Source organism: Vipera ursinii, assembly GCF_947247035.1.
Source record: "Vipera ursinii genome assembly, chromosome: 4".
NCBI lineage: Eukaryota > Metazoa > Chordata > Lepidosauria > Squamata > Viperidae > Vipera > Vipera ursinii.
The window spans coordinates 91,137,962-91,149,978 of record NC_139514.1 but is presented as its reverse complement, the minus strand read 5'-3'; the positions used below and the strand labels follow the sequence as shown (position 1 = coordinate 91,149,978).

General features: G+C 40.4%; 1 protein-coding gene across 3 annotated transcripts in view; it reads left to right on the top strand.

Moving 5' to 3' along the window:
* The first annotated feature begins 376 nt into the window (after nucleotides 1–376).
* The window catches only part of ATP11A (ATPase phospholipid transporting 11A), a 123,288-nt gene continuing 111,647 nt past the window's right edge, over nucleotides 377–12,017 (top strand). For 2 of the 3 annotated variants that reach the window (XM_083362485.1, XM_083362489.1), the window contains exon 1: nucleotides 719–1,236. In XM_083362485.1, the coding sequence (XP_083218611.1) occupies nucleotides 1,198–1,236 (39 nt within the window). In that variant the 5' untranslated portion in view covers nucleotides 719–1,197. Of the gene's footprint in view, nucleotides 533–718; nucleotides 1,237–12,017 lie in introns of those variants that run through there. The other variant, XM_083362490.1, reaches the window with a different exon arrangement.

Sequence of the window (12,017 nt, the reverse complement as noted above, 5' to 3'; positions counted from 1 at the left end):
CTTCAACTCCCAGAATTCCCCAGCCAGCTATGCTGGCTGGGGAATTCTGGGAGTTGAAGTCCTCGCATCTTCAAGTTCCTAAGGTTGGGAAACGCTGGTTTAGAGAGAGTATCAGGCCGGCCGGGAACGCGAAATTAATCGCTCTTTCACCAGGTGTCCGGAAGGGAAACGGGGGAGGAAATAAACAACAGTCTGCGCGTAGAATCTGAAGACAACGAGAGTTGTGCGCCCGGCTGAACAAAGGCGCGTTGTTTCCCGGCTTCTTCCGCCTTCGGCTCCCCCCCTCCCCGATTATTTCAGACCGGCGAAGATTTCAATAGCCCCCGCCGGCAAAAGAGCGCGTCGGAAGCTGTCAGACGATGCCGTCTGGGGGATGGCGGTGTTGAGCACTTCTGAAGTTTGCTCCGGTGGACGTCGATGCGCCCAGAGGCTTGGTGAGCTCTCCGCGTCTTCCCACCCAGTACTGCCAGTACAAGGCGCTCGGCCACCCCGTATTCTTTAGGGCTCTAAACCGGCCAGTGGCGAGCGTAAGGTAACCTCTTTTCCAATTCTGTTCCAGGCACTCCTGGCAATCGGCGAGGAGAGCACTTGTGGGAAACAACAGGGCGGGGATGGAAGTGTTGTGTTGCTCCTGGCGAAGAGATTGGACCGCGCATGCTCGCCCGCGCCGTGTGACGTGAGCTTAGCAGGGAAAAGATCAAAGAAGAGGGAGAAAAACCTGACGGAGAAGCGAGCAGGGCTCTCGGGGGGGGTTGCGCAGGAATCGGCCCAGCGCGGCGGGAAGTTTCTGGGAAAAAGAAAGAGCGAAACCACCTCGGCCGGTCTCCTGCGATCTGGCCGGCTCTCTGGGGAAAGTTGCCTCCTTTTCTGTTCCTCCATCTCCTCCTCCTCCTTCGAAGCCAAGCTGCTGCCGGCGCTGCTACGATTCAGGCAGCGCGGACCGGGAGCGCACATGGGAAGGCGAGCTAGCCTGGTGCACGCGTGACAAGAGCGGGAGCGAGGGACGAGAAGCTCCCGCCAAGAATAGCCGACGGGTCATGGCAGGGCAGGGCTGTGATGGGGGCTGCTCGGAGGTAGAAATCCCAGCGTGGGTGCGGGAAGCAGAAGCGTGAGCCGAGCCAAGAAAGAATCCCCCCCCTCCCTGGGCGAGAGCAGCGAAGGGAGGGCGCCGCCGGAGCAGCTGCCAATCGCTTCGCCATGGATTGCAGCCGCCTCAGGACTCTTATTAATAGATACGTAAGTACGCGGGGCCCCGCTGCCTGGTTCGCCGCCTCGACTTTGCCTCTTATCCAGGGCGCTTCGGCGAACCCGGACACCGACCTGCAAGCTGCCTCGCTTAACGTAGAAGCCTCTCCCCCCTCCCCGCTTTCCATCCGCCACATGTTGGTCGGCAGCTGCCCCTTTACGCGACAGGCTGGAACCGGCTTTTCGGGGTTTTTCTTCTTTCCAGGGAATTGCGGTGGCTTCAGATCCCGAAGGAGCGGAGCAAAGCCGGCCCTTCTTCTCTCTTTGTGAAATGTTGATCCGGGGATGGGAGATAAGCCTCCCCGCCCCCGCCTTCGGTATTCGTGACAGACGAAAGAGGGAGGATTACAAGTTTTGAGGCTGCAAATATGGATCCTCGGGTGCCCGGCTTATTTTTCCCCCGTTCTTGGAGGTTGCTCCTGAATACAGTTGACATGCAGATGAATGAATAAGGTGGTTCGAGCTCGGTCCTCATCTTTCCCGTATTTAGTTGGAAGCGTTAATGGAGGGTGCTTCGAGTGAGATTTCTGTGCTTGATTTTGCCTCACGTAGACAGCATTCAGATCATAGTTATGCAGCATTTAATTTATTTGGAAACAAATTCATTAGATCCAGGGTACTTATTATTGCCAAGACGGAGGTTCAAGTTAGATGGCTTCTCCAAGAATTATTATTTGTCTTTCATTCCAACTTTTCCATTTACTTTTCAGTCTGCCATTGTTAACATCCTGGCGCTTGCATGCTTTTTTTAAATGAAGATTTCATTTCAACATATAAGTTGCATCCTGTAATTTCAGCCTGAAGAAATTTATGTAGTAGTAATTATTAAAATTAATCAAGAGGACTTTTTCCCCCAGCACTTTTTTTCAACATTTTTCTTATTTTTTTAAAAAACTTTCATCAATTGTTGTTGAGGATTAGCAACAGATTGCAGTAAAGATGATCTTTTAATTAAACTATCATATTAATTCTAACTGTGTTGTATAGAAGCATGTCCCAACTGACTTTACTGGAGCTTATTTCTCCCCAATTCCGTTTAGAATGGAATGGAAGTTGGTTACAATTAAATACTGTACATTTCAATAGGAAGAGGAAGCCTGTTTTGTGAGGAACATTTATTGGCAAGATAGTTCTATTGAACACCAATAACACAAGCACTGAAATTGGAAAGCCAATTTGTACTCCTTTCTGAATTTGTTCAGGGTTCTTGACCTATAAAAGAAACACACATTTCCCCCACTTGGCATAAATTTAGGGGAAAAAATCACTGTAAACAAACTGGCATTACATTTTATGAGGCTTTTTTAGCATGTAAAATCTCTGCAGGCGTGGTTTAAATATTATCACAAGCTCTCCTTTCTGAAGCTTTCTAGTCCCTGATCAGTCATGAGTCTGATAATCCATCTCATGATTTGCAACTGAGATCATAGCCCTTGGAGGCATGTTCTACATGATTGTCCCTAGCAGGTAGCCATTGCTAGCTTGTCTGGGTTTTTTTGATCATTCTGATACTGTTGCAGAATCAAGAGACTCAGACCCCGGAATCAAAAGAAGTTTGTTTTATTTTGCGCAAAAGGTTCAGAGCAAAAAGCAATATCGATGTCTGAACAAGTTCTCATGTAAAAGCAAGTACATATATAATCTTCAAAAAGTAGCAAAACAAGGAAATGTAACTTATGAGCTCTGATTGGTTACATGAGTTCTAGGCCCCTTCTAGCTCACCCCTAGTCCCCCCTTAGCGATGCTAAATTGTAGCTAAATGTCTTCAACCTTTTCTCTGGCAAAGGTCACAGGTGTCTTGCTAAGCTTCTAAGTTTCCGGCCTTCCATTTGTGGTTAGCTACAACTGAACTTTGTGCTGACCTACGAGGTGTGACCTACAGTTGAACTTGTGGTTTGGCATTCTCCATTTCCTTGTTCTTCTAACTAATACACGCATTTTCTTTATGCCTTACTTTTATGTCATGCAGCATTTTTATGTATTCCTTGTATCTCTCTTTTTGGCCTGCCTCAATACAATCTGCACTTTGTTATCTCAAAAGTAAAAACTTCATATAAAAGAGTAGGGCCTAATTGCTTTAGTATATTTCATTACTAACGCTGAGCAATAGTAATAAAATAAATCTAAGCAAAGGGTAATGAATCACATTTTGTTTAGCATAAATATTGATTTTTCCTTGAAATGTTAGCTGGCTGTGAGTGTTCTGTGTGTAAAATAAATTTAAAAAATTGTTAGCTGGCTGTGTTTTGTGTAGAAAATGGGAAAAAAGGACAAATACAGATATTTTGCATAAAATTTCAGGTGTCATTTGTTCAGATTATTTCAGTACTACTAGTCATGGAATTAGTCAGAAATTATGAGGCACAAACATCCTTACACCATATGGAAACTTTGTGCCTGGCTTTCTGTTCCATGGGGTGGGCAGCCATATAAATTTGTTAAATAAATAAATAAAATAAATGAAACCAAGTTAAACAAAAGAACAGAGAGTTGTGCATCTTCTATCACAGGACAAACCTTGCTATAAACTGTAGGTAGTCTTTAAATATTGCAGCTCCATGAATTAGCTGACATCAGCTAAACTTCAAATTGGCATGGTGTGTTATAATGTTCTCTGCTTTAACCTAGAATCACTTAGACCAGACATGTCAAACTCGTGATGTCACATGACATCACACAACGTATCAGAGCCTTTTCGCCATTGCCGGCAATGGGGTGGGCACAGCTTCCGGATGACGCTTCAAGCCCGCGTATTGGGAACCCTACCTGTAGGGCATCTATAGTAAAATAATACATAAGAGAAATAAAATTTTATTATGGAAAATTTACTTACTTGGAACTTACTTAAATGGAAGTTTTACTTTATCAGGAATCTTCTGGAAATTAAAACGCCAAAATGTAAGGTGTGTAGCTGGTGAAATAGAAACTAATTACCGTACACCTCTGTTGTCTGAGGAGCAAGTAGAAGAAAGAGATTGCCCCATAAACAGATTTGGATTTTACAGAGAGAAAGTCTTTGGAGAGGCTAATAACTGCTGATTTTATGTTCAACTGAACCAATGAAAGCCTTGAGGCATTTAGCACAATGTGACCCAGGTTAGTGCAGAAAGATAGAATAATATGGATCAGATATGAGGCCAATTATATCTCTTTGGAGGCCTCTGGGAAGATGTATAAGAAGTAAAACTCAATTCTTCCTAAATAAGCAAAGTATGTTTTCCGTGATTAATATCAGCAAACTATGTTTTCTTGATTAATTCCATGTTTTTCTTATAAGCGATGCATGAAGGATTATTACTTACTGAAAGTTCACAAAAACAGTGGTGACTTTATTATTGAATCTTTCACCAGTATTTAGTTGCAACATCTAAACAAGAATTAAGAAATTCATCTTGATGTACATATGCTTATTGATTGCTTAGAAGCAAAACTTGATTTGTTTCCAGGGGAAAAAATCAGATAGACAAATCTAAGCATCTGCAGAATGCCCTTTCTAATTCAATTCCTCCACAATTTTATGGAAAAAAAAACCTAGTATGAAAAGCAAATGAGGAATTTAAAAATCTAATCTACACTTTAAATGCAGCAGCTTTAGTCCTCAGGTTGAAAATCGATCTTTGCATATTCCAAATGCATTAAGGGTAATAAGATCTTAATAGTCCATTTTTCATATTTTGTTTTGTGTAGAGGGAAGGGGTCTTATACATTAGTTTGAGAATTCTCCTACTTAGTAGGATATCATTCATTTAAATTAGTCTATATTTTCATGTGCTAGTTCCAATTTTTTTTGCATTGGAATAAATCAGAAATGCAAGGTCAAATGCTTCAAATACTTTCTAGATTCAAAGAAGCAGAATGTTGCCAGTTATCTTACCTTTTGGAAATTGTAGACTATGTAATTTTCTGTATATAATCTGTGCCCAGCCTATAGATTAAACTGGGATTACACAGTCTGTAAATTTGTGGTTATTAACTTGTATAGGTGTGCCTTAAAGAATAAACAAACAAAACAGGTTTCTTTCCTTCCTCCAAGGAATAAATAATATATTTCCCAACTAATAAAGTAAATATAGATGCATATAGTTGGAGTTTGTTGTGGTTAAAATGAAATGAGATGTTACGGGGGAATAGAAATCCTAATGTCCATCAAGGAGTATTGGATGGATGGTGTGGCAAGAGTTTCAAGGAAAGTTGTTAGTAGTATAATGCACCTTTAAATACTGTGTTTCCCCAAAAGTAAGACCTACCCTGGAAATAAGCCCTAGCTTGATTTTTGGGGTTGGACCTAATATAGGTCCTACCCCCAAAATAAGCTGTAGCTTTAGGTCCCAGCTTCTGCCAACCTAGCAGTTCGAAAGCACGTAAAAATGCAAGTAGAAAAATAGGGACCACTGCAGTGGGAAGGTAACAGCGTTCCGTGCGCCTTTGGCGTCTAGTCATGCCAGCCAATGACCACGGAGACGTCCTCGGACGAGCGCTGGCTCTTCGGCTTTGAAAAGGAGATGAGCACCGGCCCCTAGAGTCGGAAACGACTAGCACGCATGTGCAGGGGAACCTTTACCTTTACCTTTACACACCTAAAAATCAAGCTAGGGCAGGGGTGAGAGGGTGGAGCTGCCCCATGCGCTCTGCAAGCACTTACCTTGTAGTCAGGCCTCTCCTCGCTGGCCCACTTCTTCTCCAGCATCCACAGGCCTTCATTTCACAGTCAAGCCTTTCTAGAAGGTCACTGCAGCTGAGAACCGAGCTATGGATTCAGCCTGACTGCAAAATACAGGCCTGAGCTCCATTCTGAGCTGCAGAATGAAGCTTCTTTGGCTGCAGAAGTGGGCCAATTAGGTGGGGCTGTTGGTGCCAGAGGTGAGTGGAAAAGACACCCCCCCAAAATAAGACCTGGTGCCTCTTGGAGGAAAAAAAAAAGACGCAGACTTATTTTTGGGGAAACACAGGTACTAAAATATTGAATGGCTTTTTAAAACTGAAGATTCACTGTTTTCTTTTTATTGATTGCAGTTGGATTGGAAAAAAAATCAACTCCACTCATAGAATAAAGGAAATGAGAGCAACAGTGCAGGGAAAGTTAGTGAGTCTGCAGTAGGAAAAGGCTACTCTATTTATAAAAATAAAATATTTTCATTATTTAATTACCTTCAATCTTAATAGAATTACTATGGTGTAATTGCTCTGGAAGCAAAAAGAATGAACTTCAAGAAAGGCTAAGGGATGAATCACTAGTATTGATCTATGGACTGGTTTAGGAAAAAAAAGATGTCAGTGAATAAAACAATGGATGATCATCTCTGTACCTTTTCGTATCCCCATACTCATGTCAGAACAGAACTTTAAAATATTGTGAGTGCTACCGGCAGACAATACAAAGGGAAATCAAGAGAAGTTGGGATCAGCCTTGCTTTGCATTTTGCATAGTCACAAAAGTAGGCGGCACAGAGGTCCAATCTGACTGCTACTGGCCAACTACTTGCAGAAAAAATGGTGAAGGATTTCAACTTTCTTTTTAAACTCTTCCTATGAAAACATTAGCATGGGAACAATATTTAATATGTCATCAGGAAAATTCTCTGGGTCCTCAACAGTAATAACAAAAAACAGAGGTCTTTCCAGATGCTTTTAATTAAACTCCTGGGGACACTTAGCCAACACCTTACAGGGCAGAGAAAGCACTAATCCCTCATCAACATTCTTTAATAGCTGCTAGCACTTAGGAGAAGTCAGATGATACAGTCTGCAGCAGCCAGCCACAAGCAGACACAGTCACTAATTTACGATGTTCCATTATTACTGGGTTTGTTTTCTTTTTTAAAAAAAACTTTAAAATACTGTAATGTTTAAGCACTGCTGCTTTGTATGAATAAATAGAAGAACAAAATGATTGTAACAACACAATGCTGCTCCAGTAGAATAAAACCCCACTAATAATAAAAATAATGTATTCTGAAAAGTTCTCATTGGAACAAGAATCAATTGTGCTTGTATGCACATGCCCATGGATGGAGCCAAGTGAGCAAAAAATATGCAGAAGAGTAGTACAGAACAGGAGTGGGAGAAAGCTCAGTACACAATGGAGAATGGAGTCTTCAGCTTGGGTACTTTGAAATGCATTCTGGAAATTCAACAGGGCAGAAAACAGAGCACTGTGGGAATCCCCTTGGCTCCTACCAAAACTCAACATACATACCGAATTCAGCATAGACTTTGGATTTTAAAAAAATGTATTTTGAATTCTCAGCATAAATGCAGAACATGAGCACAAAGAGTCTGTATCTATCCCTTCCCCAACTTAGAAAACCAATCCAATAATTGTAGTTACTACTTTTTAGATTAAAAACTACAGTATTACCAGTATTTTGTGTGTGAAGCAGAGTTGTGCACATGCACATGGACACAACCTGGTCTGCATTAACTTTCTACCTGCAATTAGTATATAAAAATGCTGCTCCAAGAGAAAGCTAGGATACATGGACCTTTCAAGGAAAACTGTGCTAGCATGAGATCCCTGGTTATACTACCATTGGGTCTCCTGTGTAGATCAAACCCCTTCTCCTCCTGGATTATCAGGAGCTCTCTTCACTGGGGAGATTTACATTACTGGTGATGCTTTTATTCACTCTTAAATAAACTGAATAGACTGAAAAATACAAATGTTTGTTCATCACCCAAGAGCTTTAACCTGCACATGAACCCTATGAGAATCCATGCTGCCAAGACTGTCTCACTGGTGTCTGTCTTTCCCTGAAGTTAATCCATGAATTGTTTTAAGGAAAGTAACAAAGGTAGAAGATGGATTTGTAGTACTTTCTCTCTGCTGAAAGAGTTACTGCAAAGAAGAACAGGTCAAGCCTAAAAGGGACCTTTGCCATGAGTCATGCCAAATCTAATGCTTTTGGCAAACATCTAAGCAAAGCTATAGAGATGAGAACATTTACTATCTATTATTATTACTATACTGATAAAGTCTTTCCATTGGCACGGAAGAATTCTAAAAGTGATGGGAGATAGAGTTATAAAGCTTTAATTTTTCAAACTCTTATATCGATATAAGTATAGCTCAATATATGAATGAAGGAATGAAAGAATGAATGAATCAGCGTTAGGATCTGATAAGTGACATATAAATTTATGTAAATGAATAAATTGGATGCGTTGCACATTTTCATACAGTATTTAGATTAATCTGCAGGATTGCCAGTCTCATTTACATTTAAATTAGTGGGTGCTTGGCATTGAAAAGGGACGCGGTGGCTCAGTGGGTTAGGATGCTGAGCTTGTCGATTGGAAGGTTGGCAGTTTGGCGGGTCGAATCCCGAGTGCCGTGTAGCAGAGTGAGCGCCTGTTACTTATCCCAGCTTCTGCCAACCTAGCAGTTCGAAAGCACGTAAAAATGCAAGTAGAAAAATAGGGACCACTGCGGTGGGAAGGTAACAGCGTTCCGTGCGCCTTTGGCGTCTAGTCATGCCAGCCACATGACCCCGGAGACGTCCTCGGACAAGTGCTGGCTCTTTGGCTTTGAAACGGAGATGAGCACCAGCCCCTAGAGTTGGAAACGACTAGCATGCATGTGCGGGGGAACCTTTACCTTTACCTTTACCTTGGCATTGAAAGATGTTTTGTTCCAGCCTTTGCTTTGGAATGGTTAGTGTTGTGAGTCATCTGCTATTTCCTTGAGTAATGACCATCACCAGATAGGCACCCACATTCAGGAATTGGACTTCTCCTTTCCAAACTATCACCCTCAGGAAGGAAATGGGTTGGCTGAGCAAAGAGTCAGCATTGCCAATTTCTGTGCTTTAGGAAATACCTCTCCTGTAGCACAGGTTTTGCTCCAGATGTACCACCTTTGACACCAATTCAAGATCAGTAGCAATTCCATTTTGCCACTTAGGACAATAGACATAGGAGGTTTTGAAGCTGTGGGGGCTCATAAGTTGGTGAGCCAAGACTTTGAGTTGCTGCTCCTACTTTGTATCTTTGCACTCAGAGAGAAGTTTAACCTCTAATGATAGAAGCAACTCTGTAATGCTGAGGAATTTTAGAGGGTTTTTAAATAAATTCCTCTAGTATACCATGAAATATTTCTGTATGAAGAATAATTACAAAAGATCCTCAGGTTTTTAATACCATGGGAGATGGTGAGAATCAATTTCTTGAAAGTGCAGTCCTTTGCCTATTCTGCCAATGGAATTATTATGTTTATTGAAGTAACTCTGTTAATATAAATTTATAAAGTAATTCAACTCTGAATTCAGCTTTTGGTAGGTTTTAGTTCCATTGTCTTCAAAACTAAAACTATACATATGTGCTGATTTTTAAAAGAATGATGGTCCCCGAGTTTGACTGCTAAATATTGTTGCTCTTAAAATTTGTTCTATTGAGGTGCAGGATCTGCTTGCCACATCCTGCAGTGGCTGCAGTTCATCTAGCAAAGCTATCAATGGGTAATGCAACAGAAAGTTGTTTTTCAACCAGCTTGTTGCACAGTTTAATGCTGATCAGGGCTGAGAGTGATTGGTTGCCCAAGGTGATCTAGTTGGCTTTGGCACCCAAAGGAGGATTAGAACTTGGTTTTCCCACTCCTAGTCCAACTCTTTAACCAAACCCTTTGGCTCTCAGTATAGTTTCAAAGTATTTTTTAAAATTGGAGATTTGCTCATCATTTATGTAATTGTTTCATTTGATCTACTGAGCTACATCCAAGAATGTTCATATTTCTTCAGTTAAGTTGCTCAACATTAATTTGTTCAAAAGTGAATCATTGGAGTATCAAGTGCTCAGCATGAGGAACCTGCACTAGATTCTATTTGGTTGTCCAGGACCTGAGGTGAAACTTTACTAGAAATCTTTCCTGTTTTGTTCTTTTCCCTGAGCAAGTTTGAGATCTTTTTAGAAAATACTTTAAAAGATACTTGAAAGTTTCTTTCAGCATTACTTGAGTAGCATTATAAAAACGAGATAGAAGGAACAACAAAATATCTTACCAGCCAACAATCATGGGTCTGTGTGATCAGCTGTTTTCTCTGTGTGCTCTGAAGTATAAAAAGCTACTTAGTTGAAGTATTTAACAATTCTTTCCATTCAAGTTGGAAGTTAGAAAATGTGCAAAATCAAATGGCCTCCTTTAAGGGTGCTAAATGTAACTTCTAATAATTCTCATAATTAAAATTTGTCTGTAACTATTGTACTTTCAAAACAACCCTCTTTATACAAAATTGGACACTGCTTTTCGTCCAATGCATTATCTAGTTATGAGAGGTTGCTTTCAGCTTTAGTGGCTTGATGATGTAAACATTATGCTTTTATCTTTTTGGTTTATAACTTGTCCTCTCTTGCCTGTCTTCAGTTATTTCAGCTGGGTGAATCCACAGGATAGTAAATCCTTATTTGAGTGATGAAGTGTTGCCAGCAGTCTTAAAAAAAGGCTGTTGTGTGTCCTTTCCTTAAAAAAAAACACCTTCCTGTACCCAGATATCTATGACAAGTTCTATCAGTCATAAATATCATTTGGGGGGCTAGGTTTAAGAATGACTAGTATTTGTGCAGGTGCTGAAGTTGTCTGAAAAAAACAACAACAACCATCTTGGCACATTTGAGTCTTGGTTCAACTTTGAAAAGCCTGCTTATAAAATGAGCTCTCTTTTACCGGTATTAGCACTTGCTCTGACGAGTAATAGTACAATTCTCTCTTTATTTACCTCTTAAGAACACTGAGTTTAGCAATGTTTTGTTTGCTGCCATACTTAATGATTTTGCAATGTTAAAAAAAGGACTTCTCAAGAGTCACTTTTTGTTGGAACATAAATGGATGGAAAATATAGGAAAGATGAAAAAGACTGATATAATTTTAAGTGGAATATAATTGCAACATCCTTGATTTTTTTCAGTGTAAAATGCATGCATGACTTATTCATTTAACAATGGTTTGAAATTATGACAGCCTTGGAAAAAGTGACTTACAACCTGTCCTTGAAGTTACAATTGTCTCGCACATCTGTGGTCACTGTATTTATGATGGTTGTATTGTCCTGGGGTCGTATGATCACTTTTTGCAACCTTGTGACAAGCAAAGTCAATAGGGAAGCCAGATTCACTTAACAACCATCTCACTAACTTAACAACTGCAGTCAGAGATATTTTTTTTGAAATTTTTTTATTAGTTTTTATAGGGTTAAAAAGGAAGGTAGGGAAATGGGGATTTGGGATAGGGTAGAGTAAAGGTTAAGGGTAAGGGTTGGGGTTTTCCCCAATAACATTCAATATTTGGCAAACAGCATGTTGTCTGGGTAGATATATATAAATAAAGATAATGAGGCTAACAATAACACTGATAGATATCATAAATTATCAAAAACAATACTAAATTTTCAATGTATGATAACATTCTTAGTCAAATAAATTCAAAGTTGCATATCACATTCCTTTCTCTCTAATTCGTTTATCTAGCCATTGATAAAATTTATTCCAAGTTCTGTAATAAACTGTAATAAAGAGGAAACCTAGATGGTTCCTAAATACATCGATAATGAAGGACAAAGAATTCCTACAATTAGCAATAAAGGAAATGGAATTTTTCTTTAAAATCAATAAGAAGGAAGAAACATCACTGCAGTCAGAGTTTTTTTTTGATAAGCATCCTCATAAGCCTCTGGGAGATTCCTAGCTCTAACTTTTCTTTGTCTGCAGGATTTGTTCTCTCTCTAGGGGACCCAACTGTCAACTCTGCAATGATCTTAGCTGAAGCCATTTTTGCTTTGTTTTTG